This window comes from Pinus tabuliformis, chromosome J, assembly GCF_031772625.1.
Source record: "Pinus tabuliformis cultivar Carrire ecotype Pingquan chromosome J, CPIR1, whole genome shotgun sequence".
NCBI lineage: Eukaryota > Viridiplantae > Streptophyta > Pinopsida > Pinales > Pinaceae > Pinus > Pinus tabuliformis.
The window spans coordinates 836,338,565-836,364,208 of NC_142295.1; the positions used below are offsets into that span (position 1 = coordinate 836,338,565).

Sequence of the window (25,644 nt, forward strand, 5' to 3'; positions counted from 1 at the left end):
ATTCCATCAGCGAGTACAGAAGGAACGTGAAAAAGCATGGCACGATTGAGACATCAATATTCACATGTTCAAGGTAAAAGATTTGGTATTATTGTATGATAGCAAGTTCACTAAGTTTCTAGGTAAATTTCAGAGGCATTGGCTAGGGCCAGATATTATCAAAGAAATTATAGATGGAGGCGCAGTTCAGCTCGTGAAGATGAATGGAGAACCTTTTCCAAGAAGAGTGAATGGAAGTTGATTGAAGCTATATACAGGGGATCCTACGTAATGACTATATGGAAGTAGGACAGTCTTAGTGCTCCAGGCTATTGCAAGAGAGCACGAGACTATAAACTACACTGCTAGGTTCGGAGGACTATGCAGCAGGCGGGCTCCATAGAGAATGGTGAAGCTGCTACATATGGTATCGCATGCAGGGATATGTACCATGGAGGGAGTCCAAGTTTTGCATCACCTGAGACTTGATTTATGAAATGGACATCTTTGATGCCTCAACATGTCATCCAAGGCTTGAGAGCTCTTCAAGATTTTTTCCATCCCTTCAAACATTTTCATGAGGGAGACAATCTCTTCTTCCAATCTTTCACAATCATTATTCTTCTTAGCAAGTTGTTTCTCAGTTTCTTCCTTGATACGAGTAGCTTCATTTTCTTCTATTTTAAGGAAGATTTCTTCATTTTCCGTTGCTAGACTGCTCTCCATTTCTTCCTTGATCCTTGTAGCTTTACATGTTTCGGCCTTGAGAAGGTTGGTGTTAGATTTTAATTTGAATATTTCTTCATCCTTTGCTTTTAGTTGAAATATCATGATGTTTCTCTCTTTTTCTGCTTAATCAACCCATCCTTCTATTATTTCCAATGCTTCCATTGTCTTCTCAGCTCCTTGTGCTAACTTTCATGCTTCTTGTAGTTGAGATTTGAGAGAGAAGACCTCTACCTTGTATTGATCAATCTCTTCTTCAAGTTTCTTCAAGCTTTTGTTCCTTTGCTCAAGTTGACTTGACAAGGTATCTTCCTATTTCTTTGCTTTATCCAATTGATTTGTCATGGATATGACTTCTTCATGATGCTTTCTTTTGCTTTGATGAAATTCCTTATTAAGTTTGGCAAGCTCTTCATCCCTTTATTCTACTTGAAGCTTGACAAGGTCAACTTTCTTCCTTTTTTGGTCTTGGTCACTAGCTAGTGCTTTCATATTAAGTTCCTCATTTTCCTTTTTCAAATTGATAATCTCTTCCATGGCAGCCATAATTTTAGTGAGGAGATCTTCTACAAAATCTTTTTCATTCTCTTCATCTTCTAGTTCTTCTTTGGCCTTGATGTCATCTTTCTCATTTTCAGCTTTTATGATGGGTTCTGGATTTCGTTCTTGGATTCAATCATCTTCTCAACTAGTGGTCATGGTCAATGATCCTTTTGAGCGAAGGTAATGAAGTTTGTCCCATATACCCTTTGTTGACGAACATTTTCCTAAATTGTTCTTTATAGAATCAAGTAGCCCATTCAAGATTTTCATTGCTTTTGCATTGTACTCCTTGGATTCTCCATCTGTCATGCTATCAACAATCACTGGTTTCCAGATATCTATGCCTTGAGTCTTTAAGGAATTCCTCCTTCTTGCTTCCCATATATCAAAGTTTCCATTGAACCATGGAGCCTCCTCAAATTGATTGTCTTCTATTTCAGTGGTAGAGGGAGACACATCTTTAGGAGGATTGGAGACTTTCTTCCTTGGCTTCGCCATTTGTTTTCTAAAGATCAACCTTCAAGCTATTAGGCTTTGAGTGAAGGTATTGGCTCTGATACCAATTGTTGGAAATACTAAGAGGGGGGCTGAATCAGTATTTCTTTTCAATTGTTATTTTTACCAATTAAATCATGTATATTTAGAACACAAAAAAATGAACAATAGGAATAAATGCTTTTATTCATATAATCTTTACAATAAATCAGATATAATATATATAAGGCTTCAATATGATGCCAAGCACCAACCTTGGATTTAGGAGCACCGACTCCAAGGACATCAATCCTTCCAATTCTGAGGCACCAACCCCAAGGGCTCTTACCCTATCTTGTTAAGGCATGTTTGATAGTAATTCTCTGTTCCCAAAATCTTCTTTACTGAATTCTCTCAATTAACAGCTTCACTGTAGTATCCATGCTACAGCATCAATGACAACCTATCTTCATATGAAGGAGTCTTCACAACTCTTCATACTGTCCACACAGAGTCTGCAAAGTTACCTCATGATGATTTCAAATAGGCATCATGATCTTCAATAATGTTTCCAAGATTTGTTGAAGCTTTCCAACAAGATATCTGGGCTAAGCCTCAATGTATGCATAAAAACAATTCTCTGTTTTCAAGCCTCTATTTTTATTGTCGCAATAACTGCTTTAGAAGTGATTATCATGGTATCTTACTTCCAAAGAACATACTTACAAATACTTCAATGCTGGTGTTGTCCACTACTCCCTTCAACTAATGATTGATGAAATCTTACTTGACTGGTTTGAGGTCAAATATATCTTCATCTTCTGCTAGCCGTTCGGCTTCCTTCTGTCCCGCTGGACCTTTGGATTTCTTCGCTCCTACTGGACCTTTAGCCTCCTTGTGTCCTGCTGGACCCTCAACCTTTTTCTTTTCTGTTCTATTGGACCTATGACCTACTCTATTTCTTCCACGTCTACCAGACCTTCGAATTCCTTTGTTTCTTATAGTTTCACCAACCCGTAAACTTCCCTTGTTCTCTGTTTTATATGCCTGATACCCCTAACCTTTGGCTTCCTTTTTGCTCGCTTAATCTTTCAGCTTCCTCTGCGCTTTCTCTTTAGCTTCCTCTATCTAGGGAGGTCCCACATGCTACATCACTACCTCAATTCGCAATCGCAACTTTCAGAAACTCCCGTAATCACAACCCTTTGGCTTCACGATATAACATTGTCGATGCCCCTATTTTTGACGGATGCGATATTCCAATAAGCTTCTTTTGATAACTCAATCGGGTCCACAACTTATATTGCAATCAGTGGTTGGGTTCACAAGACTTATCGCAATCGATAGTCCAGCGATGTCAACCCTTTTGAACTTTGCAATTCAAAAGATGCAATATTTAGTTAGAGTGGTTACCATAAACTGATCGAGTCTGTAGTACATATCACAATCAGTGGATTTCAATGTTACATCTCTTCAAGACTTGCAATATGCGACGAATGAAATATTTCCTTAGGATGTATTATAATGGTGCAGTGGGTCCGTATACTTATATCGCAATCACAAACAAGTGGCATTCCTTTTTAATAGATGACTTCAAATGTGGATGTGATATAACATTGAATCATGTTGTAATGGTGTAACGGGTCCATAATAATATCGCAATTTCAATTTTTAATGTGACATCCATTAATGAATTGCGATGTGAAGGTGCTAATACACGTAGATATGTTATTACAATAGGGAGGTTTATAATGGAGTGATCAGGTCCACACCTTTTTGTACAATGCGTCGAGCCTTTCATAACTTGCGATGCAGTATTCCAAGTGTGGGACTTCACGATTACGCGACTTCACAAGTACTTTCCTACCCTAGCTCTTCCGACAATTGTTGTTCCTCTTGGCTCTTTCCTCACTGCATGTTCCTCTTTGCTCCTTCTGATGAATTCTTCCTCTTTGCAGGACTTCACGAGTGAGGGACTTGAGTCATACTTTCCTACCCCTGATATGGCTCCTTCGATGTTAACTCCTTTGATATGTTGGCTCCTTCGATATTTCATGCGATATCTCTTATATGGCTCTTACTCTTGAGCATATGCAATATTTTAATCTTACTCATGGCTTGGCTTTCCTGTGGCTCCTCCTCACTCTTCCGCTCTTACACTTTGGCTTCATGATGGCTTCCGATGAACTTTTCTGATATGTTTCTCTTGCTCAAATAGGTCTTCCTTTGACTTCCGATAGCTCTTATTTGATAGCTCCTGTTACTTCATGGAGCTACTACTTCTGATGAATTCTTCTGATAGCTCTTCTTTGATTGCTCCTATTCTTGACATCCAATGTCTTTCCAATGGCTTCCCTGATGGCTTTGCTCCTTGGCTTCTTGCTCTTGTTTCTTCACGGATCTGCTATGCTTCTCCTTGGCTTCATATCATCATTTAGTATCTAGAATATGGCCATCTTGACATCAATGAAAATATAGATCAACAAGCGTGTTGATAAGGAGAAGGCTGAACAAGAGCAGCGTGAATCAAAAAGAAGTGGAAAATCCCATTCGTCAGTTTCCTCCGTTGGAAGAAGGACTACCAGAGGCAGTGTAGTTCACCTCCCTGTGGGCTAAAAAGGACACCGTGTGGATCACAGAGACCAAGATCTTCTAGGTCCTCATGCAAGAAAGCCTCCACATGGACATTAACCATTACCCAAGGTTGTTCCCAACCTTGTACATATAGTTGTCAGCGTATGCAGCATTGAAAGCTGACTTCCACCGAGTATACATTCAGGCACGTAAGGATCCACAATAGAAATGGCATGACTTGCCATATTTGGCAATAGAGACATATGTAGAGGAGGTGATCATGTGATGACCAGTAGAGTGGCGCTCCCCCTCAAGCTTAGATGCAGGAACTAGTAAGGGTGCAGGAAGTTTGGCAGCACAAAAAAGAAAGGAAGCAGCCAAGTAGGCTGCATAAAACCTACCCACGTAGAGGAAGAAGGAAGTCGAAGAGAAGACTCGGATGGAGAGAGAACATGTTTCTAAGGAGCAATATGAACAAGAGTTGTGCGAGTTAGAAGGAAGTGGCAAATCCCCTTCGCTAGAGACCGAGGAGGAAGAATGGTCCGAACAAGGTGGCAGAGGAGATGAGGGGCAGAGCACCCCATTTCATCTAAAGAAGTGTGACAAGAGTAGCAAGAAGGTCCCTGGAAAAAGAAAAAATAAGATAAGTTGCAGGGTGACCCCATGGTATTGATGGAGGGAAATCTCAATGAGATCATAGATAAAATACGAAACACTATGACTGAAGTGTTGTAGCAGTTCGAGAAGTAGTATATGTAGATTTTGGGGAACGTCCAAAAGGATCTGTGTGATATGCAAATCCACGCCAATAGGATACAAGTGGGCACTAGTCAAGCGAGCGCAACATAAGTGAGCCTAACCCCGTGGATGAGTCAAGTAGCAGAATTGGTAAGGACCCTAGATCTTCGAACTGTTGCATTACTAGAAGGTTCCCTAGGCACGGAGGCAACTGATGATTGCATCATCTTAAGAACACTTAAGAACATTGGGTTGAAAATCACAACACTCCCCAATGATATTCTTCACACGCTGCATGTAGGGGTGAGAGAGGAATTGAGAGCTCGAGAGCAGCGTGCTCTCAATCTTATCAGTAAATACGGGGTGAACAACGAGCAGATGTTCGCTAAGAAAACGTAAGCGTTGAAAGAAAAGCAGATGCTACAGGCACAGAGTTTTCGACTAGAGTCTGCGGTTGCAGAGGCATGCAGGACAGTTCCTGAGCTTCACATTCCCAAGGACACAGCCAAAAGTGAAGATCAGGAAGTTAGTCACTGGTGTGCACAAGGCAAAGGTAGAGGTTGGTCGAATTCAATTCAAACTCAACATGAAAATAACTGAGCTACAGTTAAAGTTGCAGCCCATGACTCTACCCGAGGTCTAGGAACAATGTGGAGCCACCATAAAAGAAGGGATGGCCACCTTAGATGCCACAGTCACTAACTGTTTGGCATTATTTGAGCAGGCAATGGAGTTGGTGACAAATCTACAGGAAGACACAAACTTGTAGATACTGAACATGGAGGTAAGGGAGCTATAGAAGTAGTATGATGAATTCAGGGCAACAGAGCACTCCATTGTCCTAGTGCAGCACCTAGCCAAGTCGCAGGAGGGGAAGCAGCACCTCGCACAGGTAGAAGAAACACAGAAGAAGGCGGCCTTGCGTAAGGCCAGGGTGGGGCCTTTGTTAGATGAAGCTTACCAGGTCATGACCAACATTCAGGAGAAGCTAACCGAATTGCAGCAAACGCAACAAACAATGAAGCTGGTCGCAGAATGACCAGCTATAGAAACGTTAGTTGAAGAAGTCAAGCGGGCAGCTATGTAGAGAATTGTCAAGGTTGCAGTAGTTCAGGTGGGGCTGGGAGATCTTCACAACAAGATCGTAGTGCCAGGCGAGTGACTCGAGGGTGAGTCACAATCTTTGTGTTGGGGGCCTGTTGGGATGGGGTCCCCTTGGTCATTTTTGGGGTTAAAATAACCAAAATTTTGATGTAATTGATGTAAGTAATGTAAATTATCCATGATTTATGGATGAGGAGCATGTATGGTTAGGAGTGAAAGGGGTTTTAGCCCCTTCTTTATGTAAAAGTTGAATTAGTTTTGAGATCCACCCATGGCCCGCAAACCATGGGATAATATGGAAAATGCTATAAGTAGGTGTGTCTTAGAGAGACTAAGAATATTCTAAGATGTAATGGGTCGCTAGAAGAGAAATATTACCACAGAGAAGTGGGGAAGATAGGAGAGAAAGGTTGTGCAGCTAAGTGCGCAGCATATTTTTGAGTCTAGAAACCTGAACTGAAGATCAATAAAGAAGATTATTAAATAATTTTGTGTATATTCGTTTATCTCTATTTATTTCCACTTACAATATATGCTATGAATGAATGTTGTATTTATGAAGTATTGATCTAATAATGCGCAATTCTATTAAATAACTGTTAGATGATGTATGCAAGCATGTTTATGTCATTCCATGAAGACCCTGATGAATTATCGAATGTTTATTAATAACGTAAGCTTATCTGCATGAACCCTAACTTAGGACTATTTTCTGGTGTGCATAAGTGGATGAATAGACTGTCAAGGGTCTGCAAAGACCAATTGTAGACCTTCGTGAAGGTCTAAAGGCTGTTGGGATAGAGTTGCAGTACCGAGCCCTAAGGGCTTATAGATCTATGTGAAGGAAGATCTAGGGTGCTAAAAGACATCGCACTGATCTATGGATGCGGAAACTTGGTTCTAGCATCCCCCCATACTACTTCGAGTGAGATTGAAGCCCACACTACACAGGTTGTTGCCGAAAGGGCCAGTAGTGTAGGGTTTCGTTTGTTGGCGCAACTAACTCTGAACCTGGGTCAGGACCCCCTAAGACAACACTTGGAAACCACATGTCCCAAGTAGTGGACTTCATTATGAAAGAAATTGAACTTGTTGAGCTTAGAATACAACTAATGCTCTCTCAACAATCTCAATATTGTTGCTAAGTTTTCGACATGCTCTTCTTCATTTTTTGAATATACCAATATATCATTGTTGGATTGTATGGGCCTAACCCAGGTTCAGAGGTGATTTAGCCAAGAAAATCCCGATACTACTAGCCCTTTCGGCAACATTCCGTGGAGTGTGGATTGAGGTCTCACTCGAAGTAGTATGGGAGAGTGCTAGAACTAGGTATCTACACCCTGGGGATGTCTGATGAGCTTCTAGAGGTCTGCAGGTTGACCCTACGCGCACGTCTCTACACACACCTATTAGTCCCTCACAACCTGTGATGCTTCCTTCGCGCAGCCCTACTTGGGGCGCGACCTATATTATACCCAAGTTCCTTGCTATTTAACCTGTTATTACCCAATTACTTAACTTATCTGTGTAAGACTAGTGATAATTAACGGTAATCCAGCAATCATATAAGTGTGCACGATAAACAAAATAGTATAAATGTAAAGAATGAAATACACAAAAAGATGCACTAAATTCGGAATCAACTTCTCTTTATTATTCTTCATTCAAGATTACAGACTCAACACCACCCTGCGCACTCAGTTGCGGACTCTACTAGGCCTCTGCACACTCAGCTGCAGAGCCTCTTCCTACTACTACAACCCAATACACTTAGACTCTTACTCTATGCTCTATCTTTGCTACTCCGCTTCCTTTACAACCTAGAGCCTTGCTCTACTTATACAATCCCATGGTTCGCGGACCATAGGTAGGCTTACATGACATTACATTACTTTATAATACTTAGGGAAGACAACCCTATGACTCAACCTATACTTTGTGCTCCGCGACCGCAATTCACAGAGTCTTACAATACATTTGACCAAAACTTGGGCTTTGAGCCCCAAAACATGCTGTGGGGGGATTCCATGCACAACAGGCCCATAACACAATCATTGTGACTGGTCCTGAGTCACACTGTTAGCACGGTGATCTTGGCGCAGAGCCCCTCCAACTGGTCCCATATTGCTCGAAGATTCGTAGCGCACTGTTCTGTGGTTTGTTGGACCTGCTGCATGCACTCTTCCTATGCTTCTTTGTGAGGATCGAATCCATACCTTAGCACGTAGAGCCCCTGCATCTGTGTGAGCTTTCCCTCAATATCTGTCGTAATGGTGAAGGCATCATCAATCCATGGCTGCACACATGCTTTGAGAAGTGCCTCTTTCTGTCTTGCGGCATCCACCTGCTCTTTTAGTGCCCTTGCTTGCTGCATCTTTGCTAGCCGTTGAGTGAGGATGACTGTCTATGGAATTCCCCTTAAACTATCGTACTGCTCCTGAAGCTCACACACCTCTGTTTCCAAGCACTGTATGTTGGGGTCCTCCTGCAAGGATGTGAGGACACCAAAGGCTTGGTCCAACATATCGGTACAATCCTGCACTATCCATCCAATTTCTTCCAATCCTGTTTGAATAGCGCTAATGCGCTGCTCTCTAACTTCTAAAGGAGTGGAAGGCTATGCCTTTAGCCATAGCTCGGAAATATGGAGATTCAGCTCCAGCTGAACTCATGTTGTTTCCTCACGCGCGTTTCAGACTCCACTTGCCAAATAGTGGATCCCCATTTCTGTTGGTAGATCTGTGGCGATGGACAACTTTGGGACTTGCCAACATGCTTCATCAACTGTCTGCACTAACTGTTGGTTTTGTGACATCAGTTCATCACGCTATAGGTTGAGCTCTTCGATGTTGATCTTTTGCTCACTCATCACCTGAATCACGTGACCCTCCTTGGCACGGAGCTCTGCTATTATGCCATCCTGCAGTTGGTAAAGTGTATCTCGTGGAAGGGAAACCAAATTAAGGCCAAGTCCCTTGATCCTTCCAACTGCGGCTCTGTCGATTTCATTCTCTACTGCTAACGCCCCTTCCAATAGCACTGTGGTGTTGGCCATCTTTGTACGTAGCAGCTGCTCCACTGCTGATGTGCCTACTGCACCGTAGGTGACTATGGTTCCTCCCTATGGGGGCCACACCTGTAGTTCCTACAGCTACACCCTTAGGGCCCCCAACACAGTTTGATGCTCCGACATGGCTTCTTGGAGCACTTCCTTGGTGACCTCGCGAACCGTGTCGCTGATGTTGTAGAGGTCGTCTTTTGTTAACGTGATCGGGTCGATGGCCAATTTGGAGGCCTTGACCTTTTTCTGTGGACCCGATCTCTCTATGATGCGTGGCCTTTTAAGTTGGGTGGAAGTTGTGGCCAGATCCGCACCTTCTTTTGCACAGTCTATATCCTCTGCCTCCTATCCTGTAGACAATTCCTAGCCCTCCTCTTCCTGCATTGTTGTGGCCCCTGTTGTCTGTGCTACTGCTGCTACTTCAGCGGCCTTTTCCTACTTCGCAGCTGCCTTTGCTGCCTCGCGGACTGCCCTTACTTCTACTACCAATTTTTCATTGCACCTCTTCTCAGCCAACTTCGTGACATGCAACTTGGCCTCATCCTTTCTTTTCTCTGCTGCTTTCCTATCCAGCTCCGCCAAATCTGGGGCGCGCCACTCGGGAGGCCATGATTCTAACACTGTAAAAATTGCATTATCAGTGGTGATGAAGGGGAGCTTGGTCCACTGCTGTGCTGGATCCTTTCACACCTTGATGTAGATGTTGTGCATGTCCACCTTGAAGTCTACAAAGATCTGCAGACTATTATGCACTGTGGGGGACAGGCACGGCTACCTTTTAATCCACATTTGGATGCTTGCCTCCATGAGCACCCAAAAGATCTTTGTCTCGCGAATCCTCTTCACATTGTTGGTAGCCCAGAGCAACGCGTACTTTGCAACCTCTGGTAAGTCCTGCTCAATGCTCAAGAAATGACTATCCTCTAGTAGTTTTCCTGCTACCAGTAAAATGGACAAGAGAAACCATGCGTAGTGGAAGGTCTTACCCTACTCCTCGGCTTCCTTGCAGCTGGTCAAGAATTCCTCAAAAAGGAACTCCACCCAGTTGAATTGGACCCCCTTTGTGCATTATTCGGCCAAGCAACTACCGGTGCTGGTACTTCGTTGTCATGACATTTTCTCATTACCTTCCCGGCCAGGAGTTGGGTGGCTACGCGCAGCCCTTCATCTTTGATGTTGTTGATTGTGTAAACCCTATTTTTCTTCTCGAGCTTATATTTTTTCTTCATGACCTCCGTGAGAGCTAAATCTCCATTTTTTCCTGTTATCGCCATGGGGTCCTTTCACTTATAGGGAATCTGAGAAATTCTGTGGATGAGATCTGCCATGATGGGAATAGGCTCCTCCAGCCATAAGTACCCATCGTGCACTAGGAAAAGTAGCTGCCTAATGACGAAAATAGTGATGGGCGTGTGGTGAAAGTGTGGAATCCATAGCAAATGAAGCAATCTGGCCTTCTCCACACCACATAGCCATTTTCACAGCTCTAATGTTTTGACGGGCCCCTCCATGCTTTGCTTCATGAGGCTTTCTATCTCTAAGTGTGGGAACTTCCTACTGTCCGTGAGGTCCCAATATTCAAACTTCATTGTGGGCACGCAGCCCAGGTGCGAGCCCTCAAACACAATTCCATCAAGGAGGAGCGAGGTCTTCAGTGCGCTTTTGGTGGCATCCAGATCCTTTGGTATCTTAGTTTTCCCTTTCCGCGGAAGGACCTACTCAGGAAATTTTGCTGCAGAGCACACTGGCTGGATGTCCTCTTCCATGTCCTCTACTTCCTCTATCTCATTGACGAGAGCCTGTAGGTCCTCCTCCTCGTCATCTGTCTCAATGGTGACAACCTTGCCCTTTTCTTCCATTGAGAGCTTACCGAACTGCAGATTTCATGGGGACATGCAGACTAGTCCTACTGCCTACTTATCTTTCTTGGGTCTCGGCGTCCGAGGCGATTTCAGGATTTCCAGCACAATCCTAGTATCTTCGGGAACATCGTGTACCATGGGGTTTTGCACGGCCTTGTCAACAGTTCCTTCTGCAAAGCCCAAACCTCTCCTGGTAGCTGCCATCTTGTTTGAATTGTCTGTGGTCGTTTGCAAACTTCGGGGCTCGAATATCATTCGGTGCTCAACACTCTGTGCTCTAATCAACTGCTCAAATCTCAAGCGAACAAGTGCTGTCTCGTGGACAACCCCTGGAGTTTTATAGTTCCTTTTGAATTCAAATTCGACTGTTACCCCCAATTCTAGGCCATCAATGCTTTCTTGGCGGTAGATTGTCCCAAGTCCTTCCCTTAATTCGCGTCTTAAATGCCCGCCACCTGCTCCCTTTTGCCTTAAATCGGACATCCCGTCATGAACAGTGACACCAACGGTCACTTCCCAGCCTATCCGCGCAGCAGCGCAACCCCCCATGTGCGGGCATGAACCTTATGACATGCTGATTCTACGCGCACCTCCCTTATCGCACAGCTCCCAAATAGACTCTTTTATAGTCCCGTGCTCTCTTTCAACTGCCTAGAGCACTGAGACTGTGCTCCCTACGGCTAGTTAGGTGGTTGCACCACCTGTGCGAGACTTCAACTCACCTTCCAGTATAGTCCGCAGAAACTCCTCAATTACCCTTGCGACAGTGAGCATCACATGTTCTATTGTATGTAGTGCACTTCTCGCGTTACTGTGTTTGATGAAGTGCGGTCGTATCCATGGCAGCAGAGTCATAAATTCTCGGCGATAATCTTCTAATCCAGTGGTATGATCATCCTTGGTTTATTGATGAGGCATGCCTACTTGATCTCGTTTTCTAGCCTCTTGATCTTGGTGTCCATCAAAATGCTTTTCCTCCTCAGTCATACCTAGTATTTTTTCAGTTCGCGAAGTCTAAGGTTCCCTCGCTGAATGGCTTCCTGAATCTTTATGTGTTCAACCTCCGGTAGCTGTGTGATCTCTTTGTCCTGGTCTTCACGCATTGTCATAACTACGGGAGCTCTTACGAGTGGACTCCTCTTTGCATTCTCTTCAGAAATTATGGTCTGTACTTTGTTCCACACCTTTGGAATCGTTCTCGCAGTCAGGGTTTTGCACATGGTCTTGTAGGCCCATCGAATCGCTGGTATGCGCAGGTCCCAATCAGTTTGTCTCACCTGGTGAACCCTGTTCAATACTTCACGCGCCCTATCGAATACTTCTCTGTGGACAATTAGTAGTGCGCGTCGCCTTTCCTGCTACTGTGGTTTATTTTGATTCTCTATTCTGGGAGTGGTGTGTACTTGTGTGGGTTGTATAGCATATGTTCGTATCCATCGGGAAAGGTGGGTCCACAAGTTGTTCCACCCCTGCTGACTGGCTCACGTTTTGAGCTGGGGTTTTCCAAAGTGTAGGTGCATCATCCTTCTGTATCCATACCAGTCCTCAAAACTTCTTTTATGCATGCCCCACCATCGTGCGGGCGTTGTGCACAGCGCCCACTTTAGAGCATTGAGTCGCTGCTGTTTTGGTACTGCGATTTCAAATTTGTTTAGGAATTTGTTATAGACATTTTTGTGCCTAACAGCATGGAGCATGAAATGTCAATAATCTGAGGGATCCAAAGTCCCTAAACATGTTGTTCTTACCCTTAGAGGAACAAGGTCAGCAAACCACAGCACTGAAAATCAGTTCTCCACCTGAAAACACTCAAAAACAAGCTATTTCTGGATCATGTCAGCTGCTCCACTGAGCATCTGCGCTGAATGTCAACTGCTCCACTCTGTACCTGCGCTGAATGTCAAATCTAATGAAGGCTACCTGCGCTGGGCGAGATTGGCCAAGTGGCACAGTCATTCTGCAAGGTGTCAATTGCCCAGGAAGCTTCCAAACTGACACTTGGGTCAAGGAATTCGCCTTGTAATGAGTCAGAGGGTCTTGATCTCCAAGTGGAAGCAAGAATCTCCAAGTGGACTCAAGAACTGAAGATTAACTAAAGTGGGAGAGGACACTAGTCAGCTTCATGCCAGTCTCAAGATGACTCATCCTTTCTCCAAAAACCCTATATATAGAGCTCTCTCATGAGGTCTGGGGAGGCTGGAATTTTGTGCAAGTAAGGAAGTGTTGTTGGTTTGTGTATAGAACTATTGGGTGATTGCTTTGAAGGAGGTGAAGAGGAGATTTCTTTCTGCTGGGAGGTGTTGCTGGATTGGGCCTCTTATGGTTGTAACATTCTCAGAACTTTACTTCTTCCATTAATAAAGCATTTGAGGTTCTTCTATATGCATGTGTCTCTATGGCGAATTGATGCTTGTATATTTGATTTATTCTAATCCTTGAATCAGTTATGGATGTATGCTTCTTGTAGTTTCCCTTTCTTGTGCTTTTGCAGGATCTTTGTGTAGCTGGGCCAGTTAAAGAGCAAGGAGCTGGGAGCAAGCAGCAAAGAGGGAAGATTGGATCAACCATTAGCGGAAGATAACGGTTAGTGGATCCCTTTCTCCTCTCTCTTACATCTCATAAAGAAGTAATCTTGAATAGCTTTGTATTCAGTTGTTGCTGAGGTACTATCACCCTTAGAGTGGGATAGTGTCATTCCGTATTGGATACTTTTCCCAACAACAAATTGGCGACTCCACTGGGGATCGTATCTTGTTGGTTGTTTGTGTTTTTTGCTATTCATTTCATAAACAAAGGGAGTACCGAATCGAACTGTGTTTGAATCTTTCAAATGCAAAGTAGAGGGCAGCTACTCTGGCTCAGTTTCTGGGCAAGTTTATGATTTGAAGAGCTGATCCACAAGGACTCTAATAAGCTCTTAGTGATAGCTTTTCATCCTCCTTGTCATCCCTTAGTGTGTCCTTGACTGATAGCTTCTGATTTGAGCAAAAACTGTGAATTTTTGAGCAATCTGTGACCCGGAAACCACCAGAAACGAAAGTTTCGTTCTTCAGTGCAGGCTGTACAAAGGCTGTTTGCATTTCAGCGCAGTTCCCGAAGGGGCTACCTGCGCTGAAGGTCAAACAGGCAGTGTTCCACCTGCGCTGGACCAGTCCTGCCTTGTGCTGCTGGGGTTTCCTGCTGGTTCTTGCCTTGTTTTCACTCTTGTTTTTGCTGTTTGTTACCAGTCAGTGGGCCTATCTGAAACCAACTTTCCTTGTCACTATTCTGCCTCAGTTGTATAAAGAAACTGTGTTTGTTCTTTGTGTATTTCTTGTACATTTACAGTTTCCCATAACGAAAGTGAACTAGTCTTGATGTGGCCTCTTAGATCTAGACCTGTGATAAAGTGTCGTTTTGATCTTAAGAGTTAGTTTATTTGCTGTTCATAGCTGATTGAGCTTTTGCTTTCGTCATTTGGTTTGAATTTATATATTTGTAGTGTCGAAACAAGTAAATCTTAAGGTGTCTTTTGATTTTGGACAAGCTTGTTTGCTTTCACTTGAAATTGAATTCAAAATTATACAACAGCTTTCTTTTTGTATTGTCGCACAAACATTAAGAAAGAGAAAAGAAATACTTGCATCTTTGCATTTTGCATATAAGTTTGTATGTTGATTTAGGGAAAAAGTGCATTAGCGAGTGCTCTTTGATCTGTGCGAAAAGATTTTGTCTCTCTTTTCCCTCAGTAGTTAAGATTTTCATAAGTCAAAAAGATTGAAAAAAGCTTGCTTCTCATCTTAGACTGCATTTAGGAATTTGTATCAATACATCTCGTGGTGAACCTTGAAAGGCAAACTTAAAAATATCAACTTAAAATATATTGAATGAACCTAACAACGCTTTGAAACATAACGCAAACATCTAGAGGTCTAAGCTAGAGACGTGTTCCGACGTCGTTAAACGTAGTGACTGTCGATCTCGACGAAGGTGGGTGATTCCTCCTGAGAGTCGGTGGCACTAATACGGACTTGTGCTCCCACGTACCGTCGCGTATATATTGGGAGACCCCTATAGGAATAAAGCCTTTATCCAATAGGAAACCGTGTCGGCCGCCCTACTGATCGCAATGCAGTGAACACAGCATTCACGAAGATCGACCACTCGTACCGTAAAACGTATTCTGTGGTTTTGCGAAAGGTTTGGCACACCCTCTGCCTAGATCTCCAGAGCAGTTTCTTTTGGCCTTTTTCAAACTCTATAACTGAAAAAGTCCAACCGAGCATTTGTCACTTCGGGCTCGTTAATACATCGAAGGAGACTAGAGTCATCTTTAGCTTTTTCTCGACTCTTAAAAAGTGAAAAAGCAAGTTGTGTCTAAAAGCGTCTAATAAAATTCGTTCAATTCGGAAACACAAATTTCCCCTTTTAATATTTTAGTTGATCGAGTAATCCGCAATCGTGGAAGAAAGTCAATTGAAACCCCGTCGTTCGCGGAGGCTTACGAGTCAACCGTCTTTGTCCCCGGAATCGAAAACAGTACGGGCAAAGCGAACTCGTTTAACCGGTTCAAAATCTCCTTTGAAAGTTAGAACAAGTGTTCCTACTACATCCGAGGTTCCGGTTACTCCTAACATTTCTGGAAACCCTGCCTCTATAGAAGAAGTTCAACAGCCACAGAAGGACAGTAATATTGATCCTAGTCTGGGGGCAAATCCTTGTGTAACTGAACCAGTTCCACCTGTAACCGGTCCAGAAAGTTTTGTTCCCCAAACAACTGTCGCTGTCGAAACAACCACTTCTTCGGCACCAGAAATATTTTACGGACCTGACGGTCTTCCTCTTCCACCGGGTTTGATTGCGATAGAAGAGATTGCAGAGGATCCGCAAGCAAGTACTCCAACTCATTTTGGAGTAGGGGTCACTCTCTTTCCTTCATCAGAGGTTAATCCACCACAAGTGGAAGTCCCTGTAGAATCGCTAGGCAATCTATTGGATAGACTTAAAATGTCTGAACAACCATCATCATCTAGGACTGTGTCAAATGACACAGCGACAGCAGAAGCCCCTGCCGTCACTCCAACGATGTTTGCCGGCATACCAGCTGTCCCAACTAGCTCTCAACAGCTAGAAGGAGTCCACCAAGGGACTATTTCGACAGTATGGTCTGTTCCAGTTTGTTCATCCGGAGTAATACCCGGTAATTCTTATGTTGAAACTCGACAGATTGATCCTCATGGAGGTCAATTTGGGCCATCTAGTCCTCAAGGACTAACAATCCCTCTGAGTTCCGGATTGCTACCATACGGGGGGCAGTATGCCCTTTCATTACCTCCTCCGGGAGGATATGCATATGGCAGTTCTCAACAGTATTCTGGTTATACTGGAATTGCATCAAGTAGTTGGGTACCTATGCTACCTCAACAACCAAGGATTGTATATTCTATGCAACAGTGTGTACCTGTGACAAATATCCCGACCACCCGGCTATTGTAACCGTGTCCCAAGTTCAAGCGATACCTGTTACATGTCAACCTCAGATTTCTCAGGTTGTAATGCAACAGTCGCTTGACCATGGGTCACAACCACAATCGCCAACTGGTGGGATGACACAAGTACAAACGGGTACAATTACCCCACACCTTGGTCCAGTGGTTAGCATGGCGCAACAGAACATGGCGTCACAACCATGGCTTGTACAATACCAACAACCGCAGTTCCAGCAAATGTACCAAGGTCCTGAGCAGCAGATCTTTGCGAATAGTGGACAACCGTATATCCAAAACGGTCAAAACCAACCACTTTACAGTGGTCAAGTCCACCAGCCGTATCAGTCATACCAACATCAATTACATTATGCGGGTATGCAAAGACCCACTGCTCAAGCGATTCCATCGTACCCTGGTTACGCTTCGCCTAACCTGAATCAACAGTTACCATTCGTGGCAACCTTAGAGTTACCCGATTTACACCGTTTAACAAACGATCCGATTGCTTATGCCCCTTGGTGGCCAGCGATTCCTCATAAACTTCCATCTGACATTCCTAAATTCAATGGAAATCCAGGTGAAGACCCGTCGAATCACGTGATGACTTTTCATCTGTGGTGTTCGTCGAACACCCTTAATGACGATTCGATAAGACTTCGCCTTTTTCAGAGGACATTGACAGGTCCAACGGCTAAATGGTATATTGAATTGCCAAGAGCCTCTTTCGACAACTTTAGTTCCCTAGCCACGACTTTCTTAACCCACTTTCAATTACCGATAAGGTATGAAACGGGAACAGAAATATTAACCAACTTCAAACAGACAACTGCTACCCACATATCTGATCATATACATGAGTGGCGTCGTTGTCGTAGGATGGTGAAAACATATGTTCCCGATCAGCTATTAGCTGAATGGTTTATAAAGTCGTTACTTCTGGCTATTACGGAAGATGTGGCCAAAGGGGGAGTCGTAACAGAGGAGCAAGTTATTGCTCGTGCGCAGTATTTGGACTTAGTTTATACTCAGTCCGACACACTCTATGACAAAATACCTAACGCCCCTAGACCAGAATTTTCAATTCCTCCCCCTCCTAAATCAAATAGTGACTCTCATGCCGGTGATGGCGTGATTGGCACGGCAAACGCGAAATCGATAAAGGCTTCGTCAAAGAAAGCCCGTAAGAATTCGGATCAAAATGCAAAAGAAGAAATTCTTGCTTCGGAAGTGAATGCCGTATCAGAAGATAAAGGCAAAGAAACCAATCAACCAGGAAGCAAGAAAAAGCAAAACAAAGGGAAGAAGAAGAAACAGGGTGAGTCATCCCCTGGAAAAAATTCTTCAAACCCTCCTGGAAAAGGGAAACAAAATTATCCATGTCAAATATGTGATGATGAGGATCATTACACAAAGAATTGCCCATTCAAAGCTGAGTTAAAGAGGTTCTTTAAAAGTTCCCAAACCTCAGCTGTGTTAACTGATCCGTTTCCCAACCCAGGTCAAAATTTGGTTGATAGTGGAAATGCTTCCCCGTCGCAAGTCCTTATGTTGTCGGTTTCGAAACAGCAGAATGATGCTTTGATTTCGACAAGGAACAAAGATTATGGGAATCCTCAGGTATCGAACGAAAAAGGTAAAGATCAACCAAGTAGTTCGACAACAACTTCGACAGAAGTTGTAACGCCCACCATCCCTGAATTAACAATAAAACCGCCAAAGGGTGTAGTACACAAGTCGACGTTTAATCCTCGCGCCAGAGCGGCGCAGCATTATAATATAGTGGAAGATTTGGCCCAATCGCCATCTACTATGTCGACTCTTGAAGTGCTACAAAATTGTCCAAACCAAAGGCAGGCATTGTTATCGGCAATTGGTGGGGTTGATCCTAAAGATTCCAATCTTGTATCCTTTGATCACAAGGGATATGATCCTCAGTTACCAGCTCAGCTAGCTTTCCTTATTCAAGTGAAAGCACTCAACAAAACTGTTCACAGAACGATAATTGATGAGGGAGCCTCGACATGTATTATGTCAATGAGTTGCTGGAAAACTTTAGGATCTCCAACCTTGTCACGATCTTCGACGACATTAAAAGCCTTCGAAGGAAGGACTTATACCCCTTACGGTATCCTTAATAACTTGAAAGTTGAACTACGAGGAAAGACAGTAGAAATTGATGTGGAAGTCATTGATGGAAATCTTGACTATAACATCCTACTGGGTAGACCATGGATTTATGCCATGGCAGCTGTCATGTCGACTTATTTTAGGAAGATCGCATTCCCGTTTGAAGGATGGATTACAATCGTCGACCAACAGAATTTCCTCCCTAATGGTTCACAAGTTACAGGAAGCATTCCCATGATCCATGAGAGCAACCATTCAATTCAAGATATCGGAGTAGGATTATTGAAAGACCCCACATTAATGGGAACTTTCGCGCTACCACCTCCTATTTATATAGGAAATGTACCGTTTGTAGCAACCTGCAACATGATATCTTCCATGAAGGTCAACATGGATCATTCAATGGTTTTGCCCCCAAGCCCTTTAGAAATATTGTAGCAATCAATGTTTCAAGCATGGGAGGCGAGCCCAAATCAACGCTCCTCAAGCATTTGGGTAGATAGAACTAGAGAATACGGAACCCCATTAGATCCTTGGTCGAAAGTACATGGGACTGACGAAGGAATGCTACAATCAATGATGATTGAGGGGGCACCATGGAATGATCACCACCATCGTTCCCTTCTTCCGGAATATGAAGAAGATACTCAAAGTGACCTCTATCACCCTTCAGTATTTGAATTCCTAACGAATACTGTAAATACGGTGGATTCCGAGTGAAACCTGTCCAATATTGAAGAGACTATAGCCATAAATATCTCGACCAAGACAGATGTTGTAGAGAATATTTATGTCAGCAAAGGTTGTTCCCCTTCAGAACTGGAAATATATAACGCTCTTTTTCGCGAATTTAGAGATGTCTTTGCTTGGTCATATGATGAAATGCCAGGCATTGACTCGAGTATGGTTGAACATGAAATTAAAATGTATCCTGATGTCAAACCAGTAAGACAACGGCTTTGGCAGGTGCACCCGAAGAAAGCCGCTGCCATTAAGGCAGAAGTTGAAAAACTTCTCCATGCTGGATTCATCTACCCGGTTCCTCTAACCAATTGGGTATCGAATATTGTCCCTGTTATGAAAAAACAAGGGACGATTAGAGTGTGTGTCGATTATAGGGATGTAAACCAAGCTTGTCCTAAGGACAACTACCCTACACCCTTCATCGACCAGATAATTGATGAATGCGCCGGATGTGAAATCTTTTCATTTATGGATGGATTTTCCGGGTATAATCAAATAAATATCCGCCCACAGGACCAGTCAAAGACTGCATTTATTTGTCCGTGGGGCACATTCGCTTATCGAAAATTACCCTTTGGGTTAAAGAACGCAGGGGCGACGTTTCAGAGGGCAATGAATTATGCCTTCCATGACATCAAGAACATCGTTCAACCTTATCTCGACGATCTTCCAGCTCATTCGCGAAAGTGGACTGATCATCCGCAGCATTTAAGAGCGATATTTCTACGTTGCCGACACTACAAGATAAGACTCAATCCACACAAATGTGTGTTTTGCGTCGGTTCTGGTCGTTTACTTGGCTTTGTAGTCTCTAAAGATGGGATTCGTCTCGACCCCTGCAAGGTTCAGGCAATCATTAATTTGCCTCCACCTTCAAATTTGCTTCAGATTCAGAAACTCCAAGGGAAAGCAAACTTTCTGAGGAGGTTCATTCCAAATTACGCAGAACTTGCTAAGGGTTATACTCGTCTTTTGAAAAAGGATGTACCTTTTGTCTGGGACCAGGTGGCACAAGCTTCCTTTGATGCTCTGAAAGAGTGTCTAGTAAAAGCATCATTAATGTACGCCCCAGACTATCAAAGAGATTTTAACCTGTATCTGGCTGCAGCAGATACGACCATTGCGATGGTTTTAGTTCAAGAAGTCGATGGAATTGAACATCCTATCTATTATTTAAGTAAAAACTTAAACGATACAGAAAGTAAATATTCTTATGTTGAAAAACTAGCGCTTGCAGCTGTTCAAGCGATTCAAAGGTTTCGACATTATGTCCTCTTTCGGAAAACTACCATCTTGTCAGATTGCAACCCCATGACGTATATACTGTCGCGACAGTTGCTGGGGGGAAAATATTCAAAATGGATAGCGATCCTTCAAGAGTTTGATCTGGAATTTGTGAAATCCAAATCAAAGAAAGCTCTAGTTTTCGCAGAATTATTATGCGACCTCCCATCATCGTCCAACGATAAAACATCGGAAGAGTCAATCGTGGACGAAAGTTTGTTTCTGATATCTGTAAGCGATGAGTGGTATGGAGATATCATAGTTTATCTCCAAACCCAAAAGTTCAGGTCTAATACCTCTCTCTCCGAACAAAAACGTATACGATACCAAGCAAAAGACTACATGATCGTCGGTGATACACTTTACCGTCGGGGTGTCGATACAGTTCTAAGGAGGTGCCTTACCCATGAGGAGGCCGAAAAAGCCCTGAATGATTGTCATTCAGGCGCGTGTGGGGGGCATCAGTCTGGGTATGCAACAGCATAAAGAATCTTACGAGCAGGATACTTCTAGCCAACCATATTCAAAGATTGCATAACCACAGTCAGAAGTTGCCATGCTTGTCAAATCTTTGAAAGCAAAACCAGACGACCACCCGCACCTTTACAGCCGATAGTTGCTGTTGGGCCCTTCGCCAAGTGGGGCATCGATTTCATGCAATGTAACCCCACCTCGACCGGGGGGCATGGGTATATTATAGTCGCTGTTGACTATTTTACCAAATGGGCCGAGGCGATGCCTACATTGGATAACACTGGTGAAACAGCCGCCCTTTTCTTTTTTAATCATGTAGTCGCCAGGTTCAGCGTACCACAGGCTATAGTTACAGATCATGGGTTGCATTTTCGCAATCACATGATGGTCGAATTAGCTGTCAAGCTAGGGCTATCTCATGACAGCTCTACCCCATATTATCCGCAAGCCAACGGACAAGTTGAGGCAATCAACAAGGTCCTGAAGCGTATGTTGCAAAGGATGATCGGGGTTCACAAAAGAAGGTGGCACCTAATCCTGTACTCAGCCTTGTGGGCCTACCGAACGTCGGTAAAGAACGCAACCGGGTTCACACCTTTTCAATTGGTGTATGGCCTGGAAGCAGTCTTACCGATCCAGTGCGAAATTTCATCGCTTAAACTCGCAATTGATCTTCTCCCCGGAACCTCAGAAGAAGAGGCTCGTTTCTTGGAATTAATCCAGTTGGATGAAACCCGTCGTGACGCCGCTTTGACTACCGAAGCTCATAAGAAATGAGTCAAGGCTCAGTTTGACAAAAATGTCAAACCCCGTGTCTTCTCGGAAGGTGATTTGGTCTTGCTTTATGACCAAGAATCCGATAAATTGGGAGCAGGTAAATTCAAGTCCTTATGGATGGGCCCCTATATTGTTAAAAGGGTGTTAGCAAAAGGAGCCTACGAGTTTATGGATTACGATGGAATTCCACTGGCGCAGCCCCGCAACGGGTTGTACCTCAAGCGTTACTATGCTTAAATAGTAACCTACATGCTTTTGTTGTATTTTGTTTTCGCTAAAGTGTTTGTTCTGGTCGAGTGATCCACCTTTTTCCGTTGCAGATGTCGAACCTTATGGAGACATGTGTTGGATATGCCGACGGAGCGAGTCGTAGTTCGCGGAACCTATCCTCCGCAGCCTAGGCCATTTTTGATCCAAGCAGCAAGTTAGTAAGTTTCAGAGGTGTATGTATTGGGCAATCAATGAATAACATCGCTGAGTATAGCGCGTTGATAGAACTACTCTCTGATGCCATCACACGTGGCATATGCCGACTAATTGTCAGGCTAGACTCACAGCTCATAATACTACAACTCAATGGTATATATTCTGTTCGCAATCCAGCTATTTATTGCATGTTCCTAAGGGTTAAGATCTTGGAAAGACGATTTGATTCAATTCAATATCAACATATTTCAAGAAACTTGAACACATTAACTGACTCATTGGCAAACTATGTGTTAGATAGACATTTGCAACATTTATAAAAAGGACACATCATCAAAAAATTGTACATATGGATCACGTAAATCAACCAGAGTAAAACCCGAAAATCAAAATATATAAGCTGTTTATATAAGTTCATACATAATGTTCTGTAACCAAGACAAAATTGGTCATATGACCTAAGAACTCAAAAAGATGCTAGGGGGCACCCTAGCCTAGTGGTGCTCATGATAGTACGTCACGGCCTGTGCAATCATGCGCAAGAGACGAGTCCATCGTCTAGGCACACCAATGGTATGCCGCTGCATCTGTAAAGGTAACTCGTCAATCTGTACATCCGGAAGGCCACGAGTAAGGCTCTCAACCTGCCCCTGCACAGCTGTAAGGGTCTCGGTGTCATCAAGATCGCGAATAACAACTCTCCTAGCAGGCTCCCCTACCGGGACAGCAGCTGGCGATCTCGGACGAACTGCTGGACGAACAGGACCAATATCTGCATGCACCCAAGAGTACAATTAAAAGTCTTGATAGAATAAAGCACAACAACATTATGAGTAAGAACAATAAACAGTAATATGGTCAAAGAGTTTACCAATGGCACCCCACTGCTCGCCATCCGGTAACACCAAATCCGGATCACCTCGGAAATCCATACCCACATATGGATACTCAGAAAACGCCATCTCCTGGCACTCGAACCACCTAAAGAAGGCCTCAGTGAAAGTGATCTGAGGTTGACCTGCATGCCTAGACATGTGGTCAACCCACCTCTGCATGCGTGGCTCGGTCGGAGAAGGCAAGTCAAGTATGATGTACTGAGGCTGCATCAGTGGGATTTTCTCCAAGGCGAAGGCAGTTAGAATAGAACCAAATCCAAAGTTCTTCAGCTTCCCGTCCTTTACCTTGGTCAATTGACTTTTCATCTGAACAAGTACTGCATCACACCAGTTGAATACTTTCGGTTGGAGACACTCCAAGGCGTGCTGCATATAAGACCTGTTGGCAACATGTAGAGCTGCGCTGCCGGCCATCCTACCAATAGTGAACAGAATGGACCTAAGAGCCCGATCAGTAATCTCTCGGATAACAATCTTGCCGTCTCTGCTCAGCTGAGAACCTTCCCTGCAGTACTGGCGGACATAATCTATGGTGGAATCAGTCCCCCGGGCCGTACGTGATAAGGAAATGGGGGCACCTCGTCTTGACAGTCCAGTCAAGAAGTACATGTCCTCTATGGTCAAGGGGATGGTCTTCCCCCTAATCTGGAACACTTGGTTAACAGGATCCAAAGCATCAAGCATATACTGCAGTAAAGAAATCTGTGCTCTCATGCTAGAGATACGGAAGAACTTCAGCAGGCCACAGTTCCGCAGCGCGTTCACCATGACCGGGTCATGGAGGGCAATCATGTCCTCCTCTTCATGTTCTCGTTCTTGCCATGTAAGGGACATTTTGTTCAAGGTTCCCTGCAAAGCAAACAAGAGAAAGAGTGAATTCCTGATTTGATGAAAACCTGGCGAAAAAATCATCAAAAATAACCTTAAAACTCAGTCTTTTTGAGCCCAGCGCAGGCAAGAAGTCTCCCACTTGCGCTGAGGGTCAGGCTGCCTTAAGACAGCTTGACCTTCAGCGCAGGTTTCGAAAGGGAAACCTGCGCTGATCCTAGGGCGCCCTGGCAAAACCCCAGGGGCTCAGAAAGACCGGAAAACAAGCAAAAAATAGGAAAAGGAAACCGTGAAAAGAAAGAGCTAGGGTTTAGCTCCTACCTGGTCCAAACGGCACCGAAAATCGTCCGCAGAATCTCCCGGAATCAGCTGGTGAAAATCAAGGGGGAAGAGGCACCTCCAGAGCTCCAACAAACCAAATGCAAATGAAATGGTAAATGAGAGGTAAAAACACCTTTTAATGGCTTTTTACAGAGTTTAAAGTGAAATATTAGGGTTATAATCTCATTTTCATGCAAATATTATTCATTTCTAACGAAGTTTGTTGCAGCAATTGAAAATGCAGTACTATATTTGAAAAAAGAGAAAAGCTAGTAATGGTAAAAATCAAAATTTGACCATATAATCGAGCAGTTTTACCGCGGAATTTATGCTCGTTAAAAAATAGAAAAACGAAGATCCGAGCAGTTTTAGCACATAGTTCATGCTCGTTGAAAAATAAACATAAGATTGAGCAAGAGTTTCCTCCAGAGTTTAAGCTCATTAAAAAATGAACCTATTCCGGTAAATAACCATTGTGATCGTAAATTTATTAGCCATAAAAAGCCTTGGTCGTGTTTGCACCTGCCACCTCCATTCCATTTGGCCGATCATTCACCCCATATGATTGTTTACCCATTTTGAGGAATAGCTGCAAAGAGTGATTTCACTTAGCCATCCTTGTGACACTGCCGTGATTGGAAAATTCCAACCTGTACCTGGAATCTGCTGCTATCCCTGTTTATCACTCGTTCCTCAAAAGACGAGTCTTCTTTGAGCTCTTTTCTCCTGACTCGTAAAATATGAAAAGTTTGCCGAGTTTTGGCCTTCCAGCTCGTTAAAAGGACCGGAAGAGCTATCCCTCCTCTAGATTTTAATCTTTTTGGACCTGAGGGATTATTGCACAAAAAGGTCGAGCGCTTGTTTTATTCGGCTCGTTAAAGTTATCGAAAACTCATCCCTTCTGTATTGTTTTATACTTTTTCGGACTTAAGGGATTAGATGACGAAAAAGGAATTTTGGAGTTAACTTTCTGTACCTTTTCAGACTCTCTAAAAATGAAAAGGACCGAGTTTTCCTTGTCGTTAGACTCATTAAAATGATTAAATAGTGACAAACTTGTCTTTAGACGAGAACGAGTTTCCCTATCGCTTGGCTCGTTAAAACATAGCGATGGGCTTGCTCGAAGGGCAGCTTATAGAACAAGCATATGTTATCCTCCTCAAGCTTGACAAAAATAAAGAGGTACTGGTCAGAAATGACTGGGGAAAAATTGGGAGAACCTCAAAGCTCTAATG

The 25,644-nt window shown here is 43.5% G+C and overlaps 1 protein-coding gene across 1 annotated transcript in view; it reads right to left on the bottom strand.

Moving 5' to 3' along the window:
• Positions 1–9,637: 9,637 nt before the first annotated feature.
• Positions 9,638–25,644, bottom strand: part of LOC149229303 (monofunctional isopimaradiene synthase, chloroplastic-like) — a 101,912-nt gene continuing 85,905 nt past the window's right edge. The window contains exon 13 of the mRNA XM_089381003.1: positions 9,638–9,822. Within this exon, the coding sequence (XP_089237129.1) occupies positions 9,638–9,822 (185 nt within the window). The remainder of the gene's footprint in view (positions 9,823–25,644) is intronic.